General features: G+C 42.0%; 1 protein-coding gene across 2 annotated transcripts in view; it reads left to right on the top strand.

The window, feature by feature from the left end:
- Positions 1-25,467, top strand: part of extl3 (exostosin-like glycosyltransferase 3) — a 30,134-nt gene that overhangs the window by 1,521 nt on the left and 3,146 nt on the right. The window contains exons 1-5 of one of the 2 annotated variants that reach the window (XM_044376933.1): positions 17,812-17,905; positions 19,935-22,577; positions 23,332-23,459; positions 24,728-24,872; positions 24,988-25,116. In XM_044376933.1, coding sequence (XP_044232868.1) covers positions 20,439-22,577; positions 23,332-23,459; positions 24,728-24,872; positions 24,988-25,116 — 2,541 coding nt within the window. In that variant the 5' untranslated portion in view covers positions 17,812-17,905; positions 19,935-20,438. Of the gene's footprint in view, positions 1-17,811; positions 17,906-19,934; positions 22,578-23,331; positions 23,460-24,727; positions 24,873-24,987; positions 25,117-25,467 lie in introns of those variants that run through there. The other variant, XM_044376932.1, reaches the window with a different exon arrangement.

Genomic DNA, 25,467 nt, shown 5'->3' with positions numbered 1-25,467 from the left:
AGCCAATGACTGATGGGACAGAGGAGCTTAGCAGTCTCCTCTACACTGAGAATGTGAGGAGGAGGGGAGCTGCTCCCTTGTAGTTTTTAGAAATATACCCAAGTATCCACTAATAAAACTGGGCCTACGATGTTTGTGGGAACGCTGAGGTTACTGCCAGGGGCATTGCTCTTTAAAACATGTTTCAGTTACCAGTAAATCACTTTTCACTGTGATTTCTAAGCCCAGCGTTAATCACGTAATAGCTACCGTGCCAGAGTTGTTGGCTCAAAGCTGTGTGGTCAGTTCATTTGTGGCTGTAAGGGCTTGCATGCATCATTAGAGAATGCCTTTGAGACAATAATAAAACCCTTCTGTTAACATTTTTTACTCGACAGGAAGATGGTTTTACGAATCCTAGTGAACGAGTTGAAGATATGTCAAAGATCATTGAAACCACAGTTTGATGGGAAGACAATGTTGCGGAGCATGAACTGTACATATGCAGTGTCCTGGTTGTATGAATGCAGAATATTCACATGATGTACAGGATATAGGCAGCAAAAGTGCAAGTGTTAAAGTATTTAGATTTTTATACCGGGGTCTGGTTTGTATGTTTCTTCCAGTATTCATCAATTAATAGTTATATATGTCATTAAATGGTGAGTTATCTGAGCGTTTGCTGGAAACGTTGGGCTGATTTGACCTCAGACAGAGATGTAGATGGTAGTTTTTGTAGATCAGTTGCCTTTCACTGTGCCTGGTCAATCCCACAGTCTCTGAATGCATGTAAAAAATTCTACTAAACTACTAGCTGACTGTTTGTTTTGAAGCAATACTCCCAGCATGGCTTTAGGGGTGGCTGTGTTGGTCGGTCAGTCGGTCGGTTGGTCCATCGCTTTGATCCAGACTGAAATATCTCAACATCTATTTTATGGATTAACCATGAAATGTATGACCTGTATTCAAGTTACTTAGGGGATACATTCAAAAAACGATGGTGATTCTCTGACTTTTCCTCTAGCAACATCATCAGGTTGACTTTTTAGCTCCTCATTGAAATATCTCAACAACTATTGGATGGATTGCTGTGAGATTTGGTACTTGCAGACATTCTCCAGAAGATGAAATGCAATAACTATCCTGACTTTTCATCTAGCGCCCTCATCTAGTCAAGATTAAAATTTGATTGTTCTGTTTGTAAAAAGCTTGTTATAATGAAACACAAACTCTGTTAGAACAAATATCAATAGAGGTCAATAAAACTAAGATGCTGATATAGATTTTATCTTCAGCCATCTCGTTAATATAAGAAGAAAACACCAAGTAGCTGTTTGTATGATTTGAACTCCCCCTCTGCTATGCTTGTGTTGGACCACAACATGCATTAATATGGACTGAGAGGGGCAGCGTGTATTCCTCTGTGGACGAGGATATTGATCTTTTTCTCATGAAGTCGTGATTGCCACACGGTCTTTGAATGATTTTTTTTCTCGTGGTCTCAAAGCAATCAACAGCTGTCACAATTCCGAATAACGACAACATCAGCATTTTTGATGATTTTGTAATTGCAAATGTGCCCTTATTAAACACTTGGACACCTGCCTGATGCTGCAATTTGCTGAATTTTTATGTGTAGAGGCTCTTGTAGTGGCATAATTAATATGGTTAGAATATTTTAGCCAGACGTAGATGTTGATAATTGGGAATTCAAATTTTTTGAAAGAGGTTTGATTTGAAATGAAAACATGTGATCTGCACATACCTGAAAATTTAACAGTGTATGTCGTTAGTACAGTTGATAAACCATTGATGGGGTCTAGTTTTTCAGGAATCATAACACAAAAAAAAACAAGGAGTGCACAGTTTGAAGATCTGGCAGCGAACAAAGTCATTGCACTGACAGAAGTTCATGTTACATCTTGTTACTTGCTCCCGTGTGATATGAATTTGTCTTAAAGTTTGTAGACTCTTCTGACTCAATGACAAAACCCTTTTCACATGACATTTTGACATATCATGGCAGGAAAAAGACAGACATAAGTAATGTCATTAATAACGGTTGTATTCCACAGACCTGGTATTGTGCACGCTGTCTCAGTGGCATGGCTTACTGAGCCACTTATATGAAGTGCAGCCATTATTAATGTTGTTAGTTTCACCTGTTCTCCGTCTAATATGTTCACGAGGTCTAAGCCGTCATCTGACAAAATGCCACTAAATGTCTGCTTGGCCTATAACTCATGAAGAATACAATCTTACATTTTGAAGACATCTCGACTGTTTGTTGCAGGAAAGGCACAGGTTACGAATAAAATTAATGATGCTCTTCTCCATTCGATTATCTCAGTGACTCACGCCGGTGACATTGTCTGCTGTGAAAAAGGTCTATTGTGGGAATAGCCAGTGGAACTTTAAAGGTGGCCTCTGTGGAGTTTTGTTGTAAACAAACAAAAGTTATGTTTTCATTAAGTGTTATTCGCCTAAAGGTGTAACAGACCTGTTGAACGGATTTCCTTCCTCATAAAACATTTTGCAAAGCTGATTTTCTTTTTAGTATTCTGAATCCTGCGTTGTTTACATCCATGTTTGTTTACTAGCTTGCAGTCTTCTTCTTCTTCTCTGCATGTATTGGTGCATCACAGCCACCTGTAGGTCTGTGTTATAGTGTGAAAACGTTGGCGGAACTGTTTATGGCGTCATGTGTCCTCGTCTGCCTGCAAAAAAACTGCTCCATAGCGCGACTGAAGGTCAGAAACTTTATGTACTTTTAAGCTAAATATGATCAAAGTACACACTCGTTCCATCTGTTGTCAAAGGTAACTGTTGGAGGGCACCAGTATATGCCCACTTAATAGTAGTGTCAACCCAGTATGGTTAACAGTCGACCTGACTGTTTTTGTTGCTTGTTAAAAATAATGTAGTGCAAGTTTGTTTTATTACGTAAGTGTAAATATGTGTCAGAAAAAACAGCTGTATTGTGAAGGACAGTCAGGGCACCTTGGTCGGCCAATGGGGTGCTGTAAAGCAACTAGCTCCGCCCAAAAATTCCTTTCTCATGTAGGTCTCTGCTCTGCTGCAGAACAGACAGTTTGAAGAGCTTTATGCTGAACCTTCGGGCTGGGATGTTTTGTGGCTGGGATGTGGTTTGACAGCGCTCCATAATCACTACAGTGGAAAAGGGCTTATATCAGGAATGGAATACACTTCCTTATTGCAGCCATGATTTGTGATTGTAGTCTGATAAAGAAGTCACAGGCAGTGAGTGAGTGAGGGAGTTTAGCTGTGATGTTGAACAGTGAGGCTTGGCAGGATGAGCAAATCATAGTTCAAATCCCCTCACTATAAGCCTTGTCTTACTGATGTTATGTGGCGCTTATCGGTGCAATCACTCACAAAAATGTAAAGGATTACTTCAGGCTATAGCACTTAAACTAAATATTGTAATGATAATAGTCCAGAAATATGTGAAAATGCATAGTTTTCACTCAAATAGCATCAAATTTTCTTGCCGGGTGCGCTGTAGTTGTGTAAAACATGCCGGGAAACTGCGGAGAAAGCAGATGGAAATATCATTTTCTACATGTTTCTGCTGTTTGAACAGGTGTTTTGATAGATTACTCTTATTAGCTTTTATCGCAGGCCGAGTTTTCGTCGCCTCAAGTAAAACTTTGTCTTTCACTTCACCTGGTTCACTATCTCCACCGCTGTATGTGTTTGTGTTTGTGTGTGTGTGTGTGTGTGTGTGGAACAGCTGAGCCCCGCCCTCGGTGAAACCCGGACACAGAGCAGAGGACAGAAGCAGCGCCACAAATGACACCGAAACGCGGCAGAGAGACTCTCAGCATAGTTATCTTTCTGTTCATTCAGCTGAGGCGCTGTGAATAAACGCGTAGGCGCTGCGTCTAAGTCTTTATAATGTTAGGGAATACCCTGCCATCTACTTGTAATGAGGGTCTGTGTGAATCACCAAATGGAGCCGCAGCCTCTCGACTCGCATTCTGTCAAACTGTCCCGCTCTCGTCTGAGTCAGCGCAGAGGTTTAGCTCTCCTTGAATAGCTGAGTGTTGGCTGGTATGCAGCGAGCTCCTCTACTGTAATGAACATCTGCTTTAAGAGGCAGGAGAAGTTAGGCTACATTAACCTAGGACAGCTTGTTCTGTATGTTTATTGAATAAGAGCAGAATGGTTTTTTTTTTGTAGTAGGCTACAGAGATAAATGGCATGAATAAAAATTCTGACAAGAACAGATGCAGCAGCTTGTAGCTGTGTGAGAGGAGAAACGCTGAGAAAAGAAAGAGATTGCAGGACTAGTTTTTCTTTTGGTTAAAGTAAGCAAACAGCAGCTCTCTGAGCCATGACTGCTAGTCAAGCAGTATGATCTCTCAGCTAATTCATTTTCCAAGATGTAGAAGTATTTCCTCATCCAGAAGCACCGTTTGCTTCGACCAGCTGTGCACCTTAGTTCGTCAATGACACTGTCAAGCTCAAGGTAAGTGCCTTGTGTGACCAAAGTGGTTAAAAATAAACTCTTTGTTGCGAGGCAAGAGTGAATATTTCATCGTCAGGACTTTCTGTTCAACAAATCGCAGAACAGAACATGGTGGCATATAAAAAAAAGAGTGCGGCTCCTGATTTAATTTTCCCTCTAGATAGTGCAGAGATGGATCAATACCCTCGCACAATCCTGCCACTTGTAGTTATTGACATACCGAGTTAAAGGCCGGTACATTTGTAAAGTCCAATAGGCATTAACAGCATGAGTTAAGGTAGTATGAATGCCTACATTGACACTCAGGTGCAATCTCTTTTGGGGTGGTATACAGCAATAATTCTCCCATGTCAAGGGGCTAATCACCCTGGCTCCCCTCCCACAATCCATCAGTGTCTGGAGGACGAGGCTTCAGGGTTCTGGCAGCTGTTGTCAGGCTGAGTCAATCTGTTATGGTCTACGCCAGCCTGCGCAGGAGGGGGAAGAGGAAGAGCTCTCTGGAGGCCACAGCAAGCGCCGCCGCTGCCACTGCCATGGCAAGATAACAAGAGGATTTATTTGTTAGGAGGGCAGGATTTCAGGGCTTGTGTGTTAATTTCACTGTGTTACCCACTAACTGTCTCCTCCCTCAGATATTCGCCGGAGAAAGCAAAAGGAGGAAGGATTTTATTAATACAACTTAATGAAAGGAGACCTAAAACAATAAATCGATTTGTTGATCAATAGAAAATTAGTCGCCAACAATTTAGCTGATTCCTAATTAGGGCTGCAACTAACGATTGTTTTCATAATTGATTAATCGGTCAATTATTTTCTTGGTTAATCGATTAGTTGGTCTTTAAAATGTCAAAAAATTATGAGAAATGTCAATCGATGTTCCTCAAAGCCCAAGATAAAACCTAAAATGTCTTGTTTTGTCCCAACTAACAGTCCACAAGAAACCAGGAAATATTCACATTTAAGAAGCAGGAACGAGAGAATTTTAGCAATTAGTTACTCAAAACGATTAATCGATTATCAAAATAGTTAACAAGTTAATTTTCTGTCGATCGACCAATCGTTGCAGCTCTATCCTTATTAAGCTTTTTCGTAACCGTCGAAGTTATTTATCAAGTAAAAACACCCGACATTCTCATGTGAGGCTCCGCTGCTGCTCTCTGTTTTAATCACTGAACATTAGACAGACAACACAAGACATTTGAAGATGTCAACTTCTGTCTCCGGGAGCGTTTTTTTTTTAAAACTATTTTCACACTATTTCACAGACTAAACGATTAATAGACTCATTGAAAAACTAATCTGTTAATGAATAAGATAATGTCAATAATTTAGTAGCAGCCATTAATGATAGAAACAATACTGTTTAGTGCAATATGCCAAAAAAAAGAACCAAAACTGACTTAACTGACATTATTGTCTTGACATGACAGCTGTGTTTACAGTCTCAGAGTGTTAACTACATGTTTATATAGAGCCAGTCATTTTTAGTTTGAAACTCACTGTCATAGTCAGTCTTTTCAAACAGCTTCATATCTAGAATGGAAATGCCTTTTAAGATATTTATGCAAACAGCATCAAAGGGTTATACGTTTAAATTAGTCTTTTTTTTTTTTTTTTAATGGAACGAGGACAGTACTCAGTGGATTTGAATCACTTTTGAGTTTTAGCCAGACATAGGCTATTTTTCTATGTGATTATCATGGCTTACAAACTAGTCCTATTTATGGATTTAGCCAAAATGTTGATATTGCAGGGCTGGCAGAGAGTGCTGTTGATGCTGGGAGAGGGAATTGGCAGAGACCTCACAATTAGATTCAGTCGTCAAAGCAAATATTTATTGCGTTTGTGGACTATTCTGAATGCACAGCTGTTTGCAGCTTTTTGAGGGCAGACAGAGGAGAAAGGCACACATAATTTATTATTTTTTTTGGGGGGGGGGGGGGGAGTATCCTTCCCGTGAGAGGTAGATGTCACACTGTACCGTGAAAATGTTCAAACTCGAGTAGTCGAGAGAGTCGGGGAGCCGGACCTGCAGACCAGCCGGGTGTGCTCGTGTGGGTTTCTGCACAAAATAAGCCTTTTTTTCACAGTAGATGTTTGAATAGGCATTCCAGCATAAGCACAGGTGTAACTTATAACGTTATTGATGATCCATGTGAGCCAGTATACACAATACCGGGGCCCTTACACATAAGTGGGACATCATTAATATTACCTCTTTACACCTGTGTTTGACAAGCAGGAATGTCTGCTGTGAGAAAGGCCTCCAAACATTTATTTCATTTGGCATTTTATTAATGAGAAATCACACAAAGCGCGAGTGTGTGTGTGTGTGTGTGTGATCACAGGTGACAGCAGCTGTTGTCATCAAAGGCTTCAGCGTCACCAGCGTCGCCAGTGTCTTTCATACGGAGACGGTTGTTCACTACCGCATGGGGTTCCCCCGGAATAAAGTTATCTGTCCACGGTGGACTAATGTGTTCATAGTTGGGGGTCCATGACATGAAAGCATTTCAGAATCAGCGCTTTAAATAACTTCATGTCCCGGCGGTTATCGTAAAAGGATTGTTTTGGCCGTGGGACAACTCTGAGGATTTAATGCGTGTAGCGAAAGTGGTTTTCGAGTTCTGGCTGATGTTCAGTTGTGACATCCTTGATTTTTTTTCCACTTCACATGTACTCTCCATATACTACATACTACATATAGACAGTCAGGGTCTAGTGGACGCTTGTGCCTTCAGCTTTTGACGTTACTACAGTGAGAGAGAGAGAGAGAGAAAAAAAAGAGGTTTCTTTTGACACACGAGAGGCTCTGCCGCGGGGGAACTTGACATGTATTAAATCACTGAAGCAAGCGTCCACTCTGTAATACAAAAAGACTCTTCATTCTTTTCCTGCCCCCGTTCCTCTTCCTGTCTCGGACAAACTGTTGGAAGTGCTCACAGTTTTGACTGCTCGATTCACTTTGCTCCAGATAAAGCATGATTACAGCCCGGGCCACTCATTAAGTTTGGCCTTACCCTTCAAAATCATGACATTTGGCGCAAATGTCCCAAGCTCTTGATTAATGGGAGGAACGGACTTAAATTTAACTCTGTGTAGCTGCAGCAAGACTTATCTGACATGCACCTGGTAGGAAAAATGAGGCTTATCATCGCAACATTTCTCACATTGTAAAGAAACAAGTGACCCAAGTGGGGGAATCATGGAAGAAAGTGGCTACAAAATGAGTAAAAGAATGTTTTCACTGTGGAGGAGAACCTGGAAATATCAGATATAACAATGGAACATATGAAAGGGTTATTTAAAAGGATTTACAAGGCATTTAAGTGAAGGGGGGAGGTAAAGTCGTGTATATACTGTATGGAAACAGTGAAATGAAGCTGCTTTTGTTTCCGTTTTGATTGCCTCAGGTTGGACGGTGCATGACAGGCATGTTTTGAGCTTTCTCGTAGCCTCAGACTCCTTTTTCTCCTGTTTCATCTCTGCCTAAAGTAATTATGCAGTCACAAACGGTTAAATGAATACCATGCGACTGCCTATAATTAGATTTTTGGTAATGAATGGGTCAAATACCAATTGCAGGCATTCAAGCACAAAAACTCCCTCTGAAAACAGGACAGGACAATATAGTCGGCGCGTCCCATGCGACACGTGTCACAGGACATGTTACTTAGTGGATGAGAAGCTTGTTTGAACTTCCAAACCCTTCACGTTTTGGTTTCCAGAAATGTGTTAGTTTTGCACATTGCTGCTCATCAGTGATATGATAGGATTGAGGATCAGATTTTATTAAAAAAAGCTGTGAATGCGTCAGTCTGAAAAAATGTATAAATTGAGCTTTCTTCACCCTGTGTAAAGCAGCTGTTAACCCAGTTGCTATTTCAAAGGTTTTTACACTCTGCAAAGAAACAAGACTGGACAAGTCTAGTTAAGACAAGCCGCAGTTTGAACCTTTGACTCAGTACAAAGTGACCATAAATGGTCCTGGAGCATTTTTCTGTAGGTTCCCAGGTGATTTTTTTCCTCCATCCCAAAACTAAATGTTGCTCAATATTTTCTTAACGGTGTTATAATCTGTGGCTACATGTTATTGTAGTTTCTTCTCAGATCCATCAACAGTGTCAGCTCCAGCACGGCTGATTAATTCAGGAAGCTCCTCAGCACCGACTTTGTAGACTAATCAAGGAAGCTGGCTCGGCTAATTTATTTGCAGTATCAGAAAGCAAACTGCGACACGTCAACAACACGCGCAGACGCAAATATGATGGCAGCATAATGTTTGTGACCACAAATTAGATAAGTGCAAATTATAGTTTGACTCTTATTTCTCCAGATTTAATTTTCTCCCTTCTTTTCCTCCACTCTGCTCTTGAGAGTTACGTTTCATATTGCATGTCAGTGGACTAACAGACCTGCCAACCTGGATGCATTTTGCGTAGCGGGTACGCATTTTGACATCAAAGTACGCTGGTACGATATGTCACTCTAAACTACGCAAAAAGCTGGCGACGCCTGTGTGTTCAATTCATACGTCCATGTGCAGTACTCAAGTCTAACAGCTAGGGGGCAGCAGCTTGTAGCCTCAAGTTAGCCAGAGGGCTAAACCGGAAGTAAACTGAAAGTCATTAGTGTGCTTGCTCTATGGGCCCAATGATCCCGGAAGATCCGGGATTTTATACCCGGAAGTCGGAACTTTTTTGGCTTCATGCGCCACTGAGCAACTTTCATAGGAATGAACGGGGCCCCGCCTCCGACGCTGTATCCAGTTCTCTTTATACATCCATGATTGACAAATGCGTAATGTCATTTCAAGAGACGGCAAATCGACAGCAACATGACACTGATTTTATCCCTCTCGTTGCCCCTCTTCACTCCGGCTGACTATTTCAAGTGAGGACGGTTCTTTTAACTCCTTTGCAAACGTAAACAGACTAGGGTGGATGTGGAAAGTTGAAATTGTGAATTGAGTGAAGTTAACGCAGACCTACCAATCTTGGGAAAATATTTAACATTAATAACGTTAGCCTAACGTTATGAAAATTGCAGGCTAGCTTGCTTGTTCACCGGGCATTTAAGGTGGCAAAGTAACATTAGGATATTTTGTCCGTATGTCGCAGGTTGTAAAACGTGACTGTTCGTAGTGTGTATTCATAATAATTATTGCAGCCAAACCCGTAACCGTAATGAGAGGAGCAGTGGCATGAAAGAAAAAAAGTGAGTTAATGTGCCACAGAAATAACGTTACTTAGAGAGTTACCAGGGGGTGTGTGTGTGTATAAAAGACAGAGTGGGCCTGTGGCCTGCTAGGTGTGTCTATGCGTGTGTGTGTGTGTGTGTGTGTGTGTGTTGGCACTGTAGTCTATAACTTTGCCGACTCCAGGAAATTTCAAAAGAACACCATTTGCATCTGATATATCTAGGTCATGGGAGTGTTACTCAAAAAATCCATCCAGGGTTGGCAGGTCTGGACTAAGGACCATGTTAATATTTTCTTCTCTTTTAACTAAACATAGAAAGTCATGACTCTCTCTGATGATGTCACAATCCTGTATGAATAGATTATAACCACCAGTTTCAATCATTTCAACTTTGTTTCTGAGAAATTGCATTTTGTCCATGATTTTGGCATGGCGAACAGCCGAGAATATTACAGTACCCATGAGCCTCCGCTGCCGTTGCCATGGAGAAGAGGCATGAATCAGAGCTGTAATGATAAAACGCTTCATCACTGAAGTTCCAAACAAAACACGACGCCATAACCGATAAAATCACTCAAAAGTGACTCACGCTGCAGATTATGAAATCACTTTTCTCAACACTGTAATCTTAACCTTCCACCAGCTGTTAGCGGCGCACATGACTGAATTTGAAACTTGGCTTTTTCTTGCCTGAAATGCACCATGGGAGTCTTAATTAACCCCCCCCCCCCCCCAAAAAAAAAATCTTTATGAACACAGTCTCGTACCTTCAACTTTTCTTCAGAGAACCAGATATTTTCACACGCAGTTGTTATCTTTTTGTTCTGATGATTTAAAAATAGCTTCTCCCACTTCACAACTCTATTAATAATCCACCTCATAAATAAGTCAAGTTAATGTATAACCAGGCCTGTTCAGGACTCGGCTCCAGAAGAAATGTACAAGAAAAATGGCCAAATGTTTCTTTTCTCACCACATCAAGAACAATTAGTCATTTATTTGGAGTCCACTCACTGAATGACTCATCTCATCTGTATTTCAACAACGCAGATTCAGTTGATAACCGAAACTATTTCAGTCCTATGATTCTGAGAGAAAGACTCGATTTATGTGATGTTTTTACATGAAGGAAGTTTTGACTGTGAAGTAAATCATTGCAAAAAGATTCAGTCCTAAATCAAAGATATTGACCTTCGGAAACTGATAGCAGTGGAACCGTCATATAAAGAACGATGCAAAACCTGCTGCGAGGTCTCATCTCGCTCTGTCCTTTTTGTTTTTACAGAGCAGCAAAGTAACAATGCTAACTCACCATTTTTTGGGGACACCGAAGGATATACACAGTAATTAATTTTTTTTTTTTTTTCTCCCGCTGTGTGAGTTTCTGGCAAAGAAAAAGCCAAGTTAAAAAATTAAAAATGTCAAAGTGTCCCTTTAGAGGATTTTTGGAGGTTGAAGCTCATTATAAAAAATGTGCGAGCTGTTGTGTGCCGAAAAAAAAAAAAAAAAAAATTGGGCAGTCCTGCGTGTCTGTTTGTCTGCTCCGACTCTAATTGGCTGTCACATTCTCAATTCTCACCGACACAGTGAAAGTCTCTCCTCGCCTCAGCCCTACGGGGAAGCTCGTGCCACAGCAGTTTTACAGCAGAGGCTTCACTGACAGATTAGCGCTAGCTGCTGCAAAGCCACACTGCGATGCATGTTGTTGTTGTTGTTGTTGTTGTTGTTTATCACTCTCCCAGCTTTCACAAACACATCTTCTCACCGCAGATGTTGACAGATTGGATCGACAGATGCGGTGAAGTTTTTTTTTTTTTTTTTGAGATACTCCCAAGTCTTATTTGAATACATTTGATTTGTTTTACACTTGATTGTCTTTTAAAGGACGTGAGCACCTTATTTTTGAATTACTCTCCTGTGTAATCTTTGTCACGTTGCGGGAGCTTTGGAAGTTGGAAGACACCCAGGCCCATCTGTCATTATGAACTCATTCCTTCCTCTCGCCCTCTCTCCCTCCCTCCACCCCGGTTATCTCTCTTTGTCTCTCTCTCTCTCTCTGTTTATCTGCATCTCTCTCTCTCTCTCTCTCTCTCTCTGCCTGTCCAAAACAGTATCCAGCAAATTTCAAAATGTGCATCACTAAGACGAGCCGCGTGTGACGTTTACTTGACAGACGACGAGACAGTCGAGGGTGGGTTTTCTGTCTGCTTCCGCTTGTTGTCGTCTCTCTCTCTCTCTCTATCGTCTCTCCATTTTTTTTAATGCGCACACAGATATAAAGGTCATCACGCTCATATATTTTGTACTGAGTGGGAGGTGGTCCACATGGAGGGTGATCTTGATTGCTCATGCTGGGTCATCATCGCACCGATACTCCTGATGTTCATAACGGCCTCGTTGTCATCTCGTCAGCGTTATAAGGTAATAAAAGGAGAGCAGCAGAGAGCATCGGTGGAAAGTTTTCAGTGCTGATACATGCTGGTGTTTAAATGATACGGCCATTAAAACCTGACTTAACAAAACCTCTTTAATTAGGCTTACATGGTTAAGTACTTGATTTTCAATAAACTACATTAGGGTTGGACAATATGATGACATAAACCGATGTGATTAAGTACCTTGATTTGTCAGCCAATTACAGTTATTTTAAAAAGTCATCTTTGAATATATTTATATGCACACTAGTATCCTGGTTTTGATCTTATTGGGGACATGATGTTTACATGGAACATTGGAAACATAGCTGTTAGTATGTTTGTAAGATTTCAGTAGATTTCCAGTTTTCTGTATCATCGCAAACATGTCTTTCTCCTCTCTCTGTCATTTCTGTACCGACTGACTTACCTCAGCAGTCGAGGATGAACCCAGTTTGGTTTCTGTGTGGACTGTGTCGGATTTAATGCTCTGCTGGATTTGGCTTTTCCATCTGATCACCAGTAATGGAAGACGAAAGTCACAATACAGCTTATTTTCTGCATTACTGGTCATCCAAGTGTGTTGTTCATCACTACATCGTCTATCTTTTTGTTTTTTTTATCGATTTTACTCACTAACTAGTACATAACTGGTTTGTTGACACACCTGTGCACATGATCAGAAACTTGGATAAGGGGTTTGCATGCCACACTATCCCGGTTTCAGTTTAAGTACTTAATAGCTTCTTAACTCTTCAGGTTTCTCAAAACTGGGACAAGGGCTTATCCAGGATTCTGAAACCATCGTCTTAACTCACTTTGGCTACAAAATAAGGAAATACTTAAAAATGCCTGTTAAACTTTACTGGAACCCAGGATGACCTCTTGAAAAGTGTTTATTTCCAACTCAATAACACATTTGTTGTGTCCACAAGCAAGAGGTTAAAAAAAAACCTAAAAGACACACAGATTCATGAAGGTATTAAATGTAAAAAGCCTTTATTATAGTGGCTCCATGATTTAAAAACAAGATCAACATTTATCAGCTGCACATTGGTTTTTATCAGGGTCAAATATCACATACAGACGAGTGATTTAAACACACGCTTTAATCACACTATATCTCAGCCGTATGCAGCTCCATGTGCTCAATACTTAATGACAGAAAATAGCAACGAAAATATGAAAACATGAAACTATATATAATCAATACCAGTAAATGAACCCCAACAAAACCCAAAAGAAAGTTACATTAAAAGAAAAAATTGAAGTAGAAATTCACATTTGATAACGTGAGTTTGATAATTGTTGTTGATTCATTTTCTGATTAAATCTTCTGCCAAATGACTGATCAAGTTATTGACTAATTGATTCCTCACTTAATTATATCACATGAGTTGTTTTGCTTCATGAAGCACTCAGCTTATTTCTTGAAGTACACATTTAGGAACTGTCCTTCTTCGGTCTTAAGATCTGCGGACAACTTTTAAAAGCAGCTCCAGACCCGTTTGTTTGGACTCGGCCTTTATGTAATTTGTCTGTTTTCTATTTATTATGTTTTTATTGTGTTTTCTGTCCGTAGGCATGTTTGTGATTTATTTCCTTCTGCGATGCACTTTGTTGTAACGTCTCCGTTCTGGAACGGTGCCATATAAATAAAGTTACTTACTTACATACTTACACAGCCCTACAGTCCATTCGGTAGTTTAGCCGTGAAAAAGGTCCTTGAGATGGCTCAGTCAGCCGTCTGCAGATGAGCTGTGATGCATGGCTTCAACAGCTGCTCCCCTCTCCCTGCAGCTGCCCCCAACTTTTTCTTTCTTTCTTTTTTTTTTTTTTTTTTTTTTTTTTTTTTTACCCCGCACCTCCACAGGGAATGCCCTACCTCGATCTCTTCCATGAAATCACAATTAATTATGGGAAGGGCAGTCTGCGAGCACAATGAGCCAAAGCCCCTTAAGGAGAGAAATGCATCAGAGGAACTTGGGAGTCCCAGCAGGCAGGCGGGGATGATTTTCTGAAGTGCAGAAGCAGCATCACCTCTAGAGGCCTTTGCTCTCTGCTGCAGTAAGCTGCTTTTACACCACTTACACAGCATACTTCAGTTTACGCTAAGGCTTTATTGCTTTTCTGACAGATTAAAAAAAAATTAGTTTCCTAGTTCACATCAACTGACCAGCTAAGAAAATCCATAAGAAAAGGTAAAAAAAAACTCAATGCTCTCAGCACCTACTGTCATTTAATATGTATGCAGAACATTTATTTATGAGGAGAAAAAAACCCAGTAAGTTATTTATCTTTATTGATTTCAGCGTGTTTATGATAAGTAGTCCCAGCCCTGCGGTACATGTAAACCCTCCCCGCTGCTGCAGTGGAAGCGCTAAGTGGCTGACAGTAGAGAAACACTCGAGTATTAATGTAACACCTCTTTTGTCCTTGGGCAGTTTTCTTGCAGACCTTTTGTGGTTTGAATATACAGTACATTGTGGCAGATAAAGGGCACAGCTATGTCTGTGTGTAACAGATACATGAAGAAAATAGTTATTTGCCTTTTAAGCAGAATGAAGACTGTGTGTTTTGCACTTGTGACCAGAACTACAAACCGGATAAATTGATCACGGAGTCTGACAAATTAGAGATTCCTTGATTATAGTGTTTGTTTATTATTTATTTTCAGATTGATTTTAGCTGTGAGTCATGCATAAAGCAGTGGAAGAGAGGGTGGAAAATCAATGTCATTCTTATCTTAAGAAGTTAGCTGTTTTTTTTTTTTGTTTTTTTTTTTTTTCTTCTTGAGACATTAAAGGAAAAATCAAAGATCTGTCTTCTTGATATTTCAGACTTGCAGTCGCTACCTCTTGGAGCCTTGCTACCCGGGGCCTTATTAAAAATACAAGCTGTGTGATCTTTCTGTTGGCCCCTCAAATCCCTCAGTTCATCTTGATATCTGTCAAAAGCTCAGTCAGACGCCTCAGAGGCAGGCAGAAAAATGCCAAACACCCTCACAATCAAGTTTGTTGCAGGATATGTCATTCCTCCACAATGTTCACTCATTCACTCGCTGCTCCTGCTGCCTTTCCCCATCACCCCCCCCACCCCCCCCACCCCCATTAAACGGTAACCTTGAGTTAACATTATTGTGGTCAAGTTAAAACCTGTTACATTTCAGTTGTGTTAATGCTTCCTGTTCTTTCATAAGAAGAATTTTCAGGATCGTCTCAGAAAGCACCGCCAGTGTGCACAGAGACTGTTCAAACATTTATACAAGGAACTTGGAAGCAGCGCCCCCATTTCTGCATTCAGGCTCTGAGAGCTCAGCACCTGCTGCTGTTATTCTTTTCACTTCAGATGAAAACATTATGCCCAGACCTGTTTGGTTTTAATCACTTCAGGATGCATCTCTCGAGTACAAACATTCTTTTGACACTTTTGACTTGGCCCAAACTACCAATTTGATCCTTATTGATAGTGAAGTCTGCGTTCTAAATCTTAATTCGACGCAGCTCGTCAGTTTATGTACCTCCTAAATCAAAAAACAGACTGCTAGACTAATGCAGCCTGCGTTATTCATAGGGCCTGACCAGTAATTTGCTGACTAAGTCATTGTTAGCTCAGTGCTCACCATGTGGAGCAAAAGGGTTTTTTATCTGGGTCATCAGCTAGGCGGCTGTGCTCCAGCTTCTCCTCTCCTCTGAGAAGACTACAGAGCACTTCATTTGAAAGTGTTGCAGGATTTTGCAGTCTGAAATAGGGCTGGATTCTATATCAAATTTGTATTGATTTTCAATGTGAGTAATGGAATATTTATTCTGTAATGCACACAGATTGCTCATAAGTAGGAATCATTCCCAGTACCATCAACTTGCATCAGAATATGAAGAAGAATTTCTGTTTCTGCTTGTTTTATAATAGCAAAATCTATCAAATTAATTATAATATGATGCTTGGTCCCTTCAGCCATGCAGTGACAAGTGCTCAGTGGCTTCATGTAATAGTGTATCATCAGGCTACACTGTATAAGGTGAAGGCAAGGACGGGCATCTCTCTCTGAGTGCAAATAAATACCCTTACACCTGTGCCATGGCTGACTAATGCATATAAGCGCAAACGGCTACAGCATCAGTCTCATAGGTGCTTATTACCAAACCGCCGCGCAGCTCAGTGGTAGGTAATGACAGCATTATCATCGATCCCCACAAAGTAAGTCCAGAGCGATCAATGTTTCCCTTTGTGTTTTCCACGCAGACAGCATCCCGATGAAACCGGCTGTAGCGAAGAGAAGACCTTCTGCAGATTAGAGAGCTACAACTGAAGAGATTGAGATTTTGCTCCTATCTGTGCACGTTTTCCAGAAGAAGCCAAGAGCAGAGCTTTAAACCAGCATGTTTTTTGGCTCCAGATTAGGCTGACCGACAGCGTTTGCCAACATCTGTCTGCCATTACCCCTGTGACACTGCAGTCATGCAGCAATTAATCAGACTGTTGTGATAGTTGCCTCTCGGTCACTCTGCACCTCAGGCACATCACTGAGCAGCAGGATGGGGGTCAGCAGTCACAGGGTCATATGTCCCGGGAGTTTTTACTGTGCATGTACCTTCCTCCATTCCAACAGAAACCACTGGCCTGAAGTTATCATGTAGGATCAGAGCATCGTGTCTAAAGTTAACCTGAGTTGCTCTGTTTCCTTATTTAACTGTGGCTGCAGCTGAACTCAGGGAGGCAGTAGCCTTTTGTGGACAATAATACACATCCATTACTGTATAATGATGCATTCAAATCAGCCAGGTGGCTGTAGTATTTGTAAAGATGGAAGTATCAGGGTGGCAGGTGGCCTCGTGCTTACTGCTGCGGGATAATACAGTTCTATTAGACAAGGCTTATTGTGATCGAGGATGAAAACCAGAAGGCAATATGTTTAAAGATGAGATGTTGTGTAGGAACAAATCTTTTGAAATTCAGATCAATATTAACGTCAAATTCAGATCTATAATGTTGAAGACAATCTTATATTGTACACTAGAGTGGCAGTGATTAATCAGTCAGGTGATGGACAAGGAGTTGCTGTCCATCCAGCTGCTTTGAGAGTTGATTATTAATCATTTTAGGAGCAGAAATGTCAAGCCTTCGCTGTAGAGCTGCAACAATTAGTCAATTAATTAGTGAAGTAAATCGTCAGTTAATTAATCGCCAACTATTTTGACAATCGATTGATAGTTTTCTTTTCTTTTCAGCTTCTCAAATTTGAGGATGTGAAACTTTTCCGTGTCAAACATGACAGTAAACAGAATATCTTTGGATTTTTGACTGTTGATCGGACGAAACATGAGCTGTAAGAAATTATAACAGGCATTGTTCAGAACGATTAATCGAGAAAAGAATCAGCGGATTTATCGATAATGGAAGTAATTGTTAGTGGCAGCTCTAATTCGCTGATTTCTCCTCAAAATGTGAGAATTCTCTGCTTTTCTTTGTTTCATGTGATAGTAAAACGGACTACCTTTGGGTTTTGGAGGGTTGGTTGGACAAAACAAGAAATGTAGCGTTCCTTGTTTTGTCCTCAGGCTCTGGGGAAATTACATGTTTGCATTTTTCAAATTCTGTTGTTATTTTCTCGATTAATTGAAAATAACCAGCAGGATGTTGGTAGTTTTAGGCAAGATGAAATCATGTGCATGTCATGTGACTGCTGTTACAGCCTTTCCTCATTCTTCTCCCTGTCAGGCAGCACACAAACAAAGCAGCCGTATTACAAGATGGTCTTCTAGGGACTGAGCAGTAATCTCTACATATCAGAAATGCCAGTCACATGGAGACAGCAGGTAGAAATGATTACTCGATATAGACAGAATGAAAAGCTGGCTTTTTTTCCCTCCTGTGTTTGTTTTTAAGATGATATCTCTCAAGGCTGGAGTCTAACTAGATAGTAATGAAAGCTACACACCTACAGAGGTTTGAATTCACCAGTAGCCTGGGGAATAACATCTTTATCAAGACAGAGGATTTCTAGCTTATCAAAAGGAGATGTTATGTTGGTAAAAGGTAAACACAATCCGCATTCCAGCTCGCCTCTGGTCTCACCGACTGTGTCAGTCTGAACTGAACAGCTTTATCAAGGCTCGCTCTTGCTGTTGTGAGTTCAGTAATGTATTTGATAAGAACTGTTTGGTACTTTGCCTATCTGTGAACATCCTCTGGCCTTGTGTTGTAGTGTGATGTAGCTAAAGCTCAGGAATCCAACTGTTGCTCGAGGAAAGAAAGCAATCTGTACCGAAGTGACATTATGCTCATGATGTAAGAATCTTTAGAGATGTTTACACCTGCTTAAGGGGAGGTACTGTAACCTCCAGTTTTACAGTGGATTTTAGCTTAGAGCTATCTGCATACTGAAAATACAGCTCCTGACGTCCTACATAATCACATTCTTAGTGTTTGCTGACACTACAGTTCCTGACAGGGTGAAAGTGAGCTGAAGAGTAAGATGTGTTTTAGGTTTTTCTTGCTTTTAGAGCTGCAACAATTAATCAGTGTCATCTTTTAAGAAAAAATGCCCAAATTCTCTGCTCCCAGCTTCTTAAATGTGAATATATTCTGGTTTCTTTAGTCTTCTATGATAGTAAACAAACCAAAACAACATTTTAGGTTACATCAGCATTTTATAGACCAAACAACTAATCAAATAATCAAGAAAATAATTGACAGATTAGTCGCTGATGAAAATAATCATTAGTTGCAGGCCTAATTGCATTGATCAAAGTAGGAATTTGTTTGGATTTGAAGTAGGAATGCACCGATCTGATCCACTGGAAAGGTATCTGTGCTGATGCTGATCATTTTAGCAGATCAGGTGTCTGCCAGACAGACAGGACAATCCCCAATATATACAGTTTCTTTGTTGATTTCTTTATAAAATTCAATGTTTCTGCTATTAGTTACCTTCACTGAGTCATGATTTACTGTCAGTTCTTTAGCACCACAGTAACGTGTGGCCTCATGTTCCTGCACCATACATAAAGATGACCCAAATGAAACCTACACCGCGTTGTATACAGCTTTGAAATTTGGGATAAGGAGAGCACTGGTATCAGATCACTTCAGATACCCTGAATTAAGGTATTGAATTTATACTGGGAGAAAAAACGTGGATTAAAGCTTATGAGAAGAAGAAACATGAGCCATTATATTCTCAAAGCGCACTACCACTGGAACATGTTGAAAACTGAAATAAGACTGATGAGTAGAGTTGGTTTCCATCGCCCTTTTTCTCTTCTGGACTAGTGGAGATAATTCCACATCATTTTCTGAGATGGACCATTATCAGGGATGCTCAGTAATTTGAGTCAGTGATGAGGTCGGGAAAAGGACTTTAATGATATTTGCTGGAGGGTGCTGTTGGCGTTAGCTTGCCTACTGTGTGTCGTTCACTAGTGATGGCTCTCCCCTGTTTTGTGCTCATCCAATGTGTCTTGGAAAGAGAGGAAATTGAAAGAAATAGAAACCCCCCCTGGTATTCTGAAGCACACCGAGGATTGTTTTTCCTGGAGAAGGCAGTCATGCACAGAATGCAGGCTTCTGAGTGAAAAATGAGCTGCAGAGTCTTGCTTTAAAAGAAACATTTGCAGTGACCGATAGTGGGAAGACAATTTATGAATATAAGTTAATGCGTTACTTACCTTGGGGCCCTGCAGCTCTTCACCTATTGTGTCTCTGTAATGACAAACAAGACCATCCCAAGACCAAAAACTATGTAAATCGTGTTTTCTTTTAGTTAAAGAGTTCTCACTTAGATTTTTCTACAAATTAACCATTGTCACTCATCTATTCTTTTTTTTCTGTTATCCTCTCTCCTAGGTCACTGTATTGAGAAGGAGGAGGAGGTTTCGGAGGCCCCATCTTTAGAGGAATTCCCTATGAGGGGTCAGAAAATGGGTACATCCAACATAGAAGAAACTGGCCCACCCAGCTATCTCACTGATCTGTGAGCAGCCATGCCCTCCCTTCATCACCCGTCGAGGGGCACCCCTCCCCAGATGCGGGACTGTTTTCTGACATAGATTTGGAGAAGAAGAACCGCTGCACCTCACAATAGAAATGGCATTAGGTTGTGTTGGCTATGACGCATCAGATTACATATTAGAATACAGGTGAGGCTGAATCCCGAGCCAATACCCACAGGACCCTGAAGAGGAGATAAACAGCCTCAGATGACCTTTACAGAAGGACAGAGCTACACTCCAGCTTTGATGATTTAGTATCCACCCTTCTGCCTTGCTGACAAGGTCGTACCATGGCTGCTGCTGATCCCCATAGCAACGGTTCCTTGGTGGGGCGAGGAGCAGACTGAGAAAGTCAACAATGCAGCGTAACGGTGGTGGAGTGGGTGCCGGTGGACAGCCATGGGTGTTACGGCGTGTGCGTCTCACGTGGCTCAGTTTCATGCTCTTCTTCATACTGGTCTTCTTCCCACTCATTGCCCACTACTACCTCACTACCATTGATGAAGCTGGGGGTCCTGATAAGCGCATCTTTGGGCCGCGGCCCGGCGGCGAATTGTGCGAGGCCAAACATGTGCAGGATCTGTGCCGTATCCGTGAGTCGGTCAGCGAGGAGCTGCTGCAGCTGGAGGCCAAGAGGCAGGAGCTCAACGGGGAGATCGCCCGACTCAACCTGCGCATCGAGGCCTGCAAGCGTAGCATTGACAGTGCCAAGCAGGATCTGCTTCAGCTGAAGAATGTTATCAGCCAGACAGAGCATTCCTATAAAGAACTGATGGCCCAGAACCAGCCCAAGCTGTCTTTGCCTGTCAGGTTGCTGCCAGACAAGGAGGACCCTGGCCTGCCACCACCCAAATCTGCGCGCTCCTGCCGCCTGCGCTCCTGCTTCGACTATGCTCGCTGTCCTCTTACTTCTGGGTTTCCTGTTTATGTCTACGACACAGGCTCCTATCCGTGGGGGGAATATCTTGACCCACTTGTAAAGCAGGCTTTTGCAGCATCAGTTAAGAGCAACATTTATATAACTGATAACCCCAGCATTGCCTGTCTGTATCTGGTACTGGTAGGGGAGCTACAGGAGTCCCCCTCCTCCCCACCACCATCTCCTTCAGAGCTGGAGAAGCAACTAAAAGCTCTTCCTTACTGGAGATCTGATGGACACAACCATGCGCTCGTGCATCTCTCTAGAAAGTCTATGACACAGAACTTCCTGTATAATGTGAGCACAGGACGAGCAGCAGTCGCACAGTCCACCTTCTTGGAGCAGCAGTACCGCGAAGGCTTTGACTTGGTGGTGTCCCCACTGGTCCACGCCCTCTCTGAACCCAACTTTTTGGAAGTGCCCCCTCAGGTTCCTGTGAAGAGGAAATACCTCTTCACCTTCCAGGGGGAGAGGGTGGAGTCACTGAGGAGCAGCTTGCAGGAGACCCCCCCTCAATCATTTGAGGAGGAGATGGAAGGAGATCCACCAGCCGACTACGATGATCGCATTATTGGCACCTTAAAGGCAGTGCAGGACAGCCACTTGGATCAGGTGCTGGTGGAGTTCACCTGCAAGAACCCGCAGCCTAGTTTGCCGACTGAGTGGGCTCTTTGTGGAGAAAGGGAGGACAGGCTGGAGGTGCTCAAGGCTTCTACTTTTGCCTTGGTGATTGCTCCAGGGGATGGGCAGCTGGTGGCCTCAGCAGGCTGTGGAATGAGGCTCTTTGAGGCCCTAGAGGTAGGGGCCATCCCAGTCGTGCTAGGGGACCACTCCAGACTACCATACCACCAGTTTATTCGATGGAGTGAAGCTGCCATTATAGTCCCCAAGCCTCGTGTGACAGAGCTACACTTCTTGCTGCGCAGCCTATCAGACAATGACATGTTAGCTATGAGGCGGCAGGGCCGCTTTCTATGGGAGACGTACTTCTCCACGTCAGAGAACGTTCTTAATACTATCCTGGCCAGCATCCGGACCAGCATCCAGGTTCCTGCTGCACCCATCAAAGAAGAGCCCGCACAAGAGATTCCTCACAAAGCAGGGAAGCTAGCAGGAACTGACGCCAACCTGGCGGACAATGGCGATCTTGATTTGGGTCCTGTTGAGACAGAGCCCCCCTACGCCTCTCCACGCTTTCTCCGCAACTTTACATACACAGCTGCAGACACCTACAGAACATGGAACCGTGCTCCAGGACCTTTCCATCTGTTTCCACACACCCCTCTAGACCCTGTTCTGCCCTCTGAAGCCAAATTCCTTGGTTCAGGTACTGGTTTCAGGCCTATCGGTGGAGGTACGGGAGGCTCAGGGAAGGAGTTCCAGGCAGCTCTGGGAGGAAACGTGCCCAGAGAGCAGTTCACCGTGGTCATGCTGACATATGAGAGGGAAGAAGTGCTGATGAACTCGCTTGAGAGGTTAAATGGACTGCCGTACCTCAACAAGGTAGTGGTGGTGTGGAATTCACCCAAGCCACCTTCAGATGACCTGCTGTGGCCAGACATCGGTCTGCCCATTGTTGTGAGTGCTCCTGCAGAAAATTAATTTTACGAGAACCCAAGAGAATCAGAGTAGATTAATCCTCTAATTCAACAAATGTAGACATCCATTTAGTTAATGTGTTCAATAAGGAATAAGGAATACTTCATCATCTCATCCTGTCTCTCTCTCAAATGCAGTAAAGTAACTTTTCTAATGTATGAGAGGTGGCGCAAAGTTTGCTTAAGTACATTACATTGAGCTGTTTGGATCAGTGCTCTCTTTGAAACTCTGCAGGACTCCATACAAATTACCAGCAGCTCCACTAAAAGGATTTATAGAAGTCTGACGTCCATGAATAATAAAATTTGTGCTTCTGAATTAGGCTGGAAAAATAAAATATTCATTCACACCATTAGTTTGTGACAGAAACTTTGTGGACGAGTGGTGAGCTGTGAGAAGAACTGAAGAAATGGACTCTGTGTTTTTGTCATTGCTAGCTGAGTCATAGGTGTTATTAGATTGTAGGAGTTTGTATGTATGCCACTTTGGTAATGTATAACAATTAAACATACAGTATATGAAGTACAGTCATACAGTTTCAGGAGTAGCGATGGTTCCAAAATTCGTGAAGTAGAATTGCTGAGATCAAAGCATCACTCTAAATCACTCTAAAAATATAGTATTACAACCAGAATTGCCTTTACTAATTATATGCCTCTTCAAAAGTTCTTCTATTCCCAAAATGCCAGTCAGAATTGCTGTTGCTAAGCAAAGTCTAATCTCATCCCTGCAGGTGGTCCGCACAGAGAAGAACAGCCTCAACAACCGCTTCCTCCCTTGGGATGCAGTTGAAACCGAGGCCATACTTTCGATCGATGATGACGCCCATCTCCGCCACGACGAGATCATGTTTGGGTTCAGGTCAGTAGCAGTGACAGGATGCATGAGGCTCAGGGGATTCATATTTACCAGAGAAACAAACTGTTAAATATAGTTGCAATTGTTTGTGTTCAGATGTTGTTTGATAGGAAATGCTTGTACCTACCTTGGAGGGTTTTATTGTCTTACAACATTAAATCAAAGTGGATTTAATGTGGCTTTTTTCACTGATCAACAGACAAAGACTAAATATTGTATCGTACTGGCTAGGCAATTTAATCATTAATTGAAAAGAATGCATAGATCATTGATAATGAAGATAAGTTGCAACCTATAATTGTTTTTTTCTCAGAAGAGCTGTGAAGAAAGTGAAGCTGAACACAAAAATGCAGGAAATTAAAGGAAAGCCTCGTCTCCCATGAGACATGAAATTGTCCCGAAAAAATGCAGAAGCATCACATTCCTGAAATCAGACAGAGAAACTGAACCAACCACCACATACTGATCTAGAGGAAATAAAAGGCAAACATGTGGTCAACATCCTGTATTTATGATTAATTTGCTCACACTATACTTAAATAAGTTCAAATTGAAGACCATGTTTAAACCAATTAAATGATAAGTGTTAAATTATTATTGTACACCCCCACCCCCTTTTTTTCCCCAGACACGTCTACAACCCAGTGCTGTAGCAGCTTGTCCAGACAGGCAAAAAAATTGGCAGTGAGAGTGTGTGTACGGGGCAATTTGTCCCGAATTATTTCAAACCCCCAGCCCCCCCCCCACCCCCCACCCCGAATTACCTGGGAATGTTTCCTCACCTCCACTCTCGCCTAAGAGGGAAATTATGTAGCATCTGACTGTGAAGTGGTCTCGTCACATGTGCTCATTTGAGGCGGTTAGATTACTGGTTGAGATTTCTTGGCTCCTCTGTTTCTGTGGTAAGAATTCCAGGTATCTCACACCTTTTTTTTTATTCCCCCCTCCAAGATGTTCTTGCAGTGCCAAGACAACTGTATGTGTAAATATGAGTATCTACCCTTCGCCTAATATCAGATTTTGTTTTTTAAATGTCTAAAAAACAGTTAAGTATGACAGAATACTTGCCTAATTAGTCCCAAGAGAAAATTGGTCAGTGGATTGGACACAAATTGGTTGCGTGTGCACAGACAGACACTTGGAATCAAAACTAATTACCATAAAAAGTAACAAATAACCACAATTTTAAAAAAGCAATCTATAATCCACTTTTCAATTTGGTTTAGTCAGTCTGAATTAATTGACTTTCTCTGTTCGGTGTCGTCTCACAGAGTGTGGCGGGAGGCCAGAGATCGCATCGTGGGTTTCCCTGGGAGGTATCATGCGTGGGACGTCAACCATCAGTCCTGGCTCTACAACTCCAACTACTCCTGTGAGCTCTCCATGGTCCTGACAGGAGCTGCTTTCTTCCACAAGGTCGGACCCTGAAATCCTCTTAGAAAAAAAAAAAAAAAAGAAAAAAACAACCACAACCAGCCATATGCATCTTTTTGCTGCCTCATTCTCACGCTCCCCTTGTGTGTTCTTGTAGTACTACGCCTACTTGTACTCCTACGTGATGCCCCAGGCCATCAGGGACATGGTGGACGAGTATATAAACTGCGAGGACATCGCCATGAACTTCCTGGTCTCTCACATCACCCGCAAACCACCCATCAAGGTCAGTGAGGGGAGCGCACAGTCCGGCTGTGCTCAGCATCAGTGAGCTTCGTATCTCCCACAGGCCCTGTGTATTTATATTTCTGCCCACTTAGCCCTGCCATTACTCAAAGTGACATATCCAATATTCCACACAAATGATAAATCAAAACACAAGATCGAATTGGTGCGTTATGCCCGATTTTTCTCCTGGATTTTTATTGGAAGGACATTTATTACCGGAGCGCATATTTATGGCTAGACGAATAATTATAGCAATCAAGCCGGGGAAGCAGTTAGAACAGAAATGTCATTGCAGCTCGCAGTTTAAGTTCTTTTTGATTTAGTGGGGTGTTAATATTCAGGGGTGTTT

Source organism: Thunnus albacares, chromosome 16 (genome assembly GCF_914725855.1).
Source record: "Thunnus albacares chromosome 16, fThuAlb1.1, whole genome shotgun sequence".
Classification (NCBI taxonomy): domain Eukaryota; kingdom Metazoa; phylum Chordata; class Actinopteri; order Scombriformes; family Scombridae; genus Thunnus; species Thunnus albacares.
This window is presented reverse-complemented; position numbering and strand designations above follow the sequence as displayed.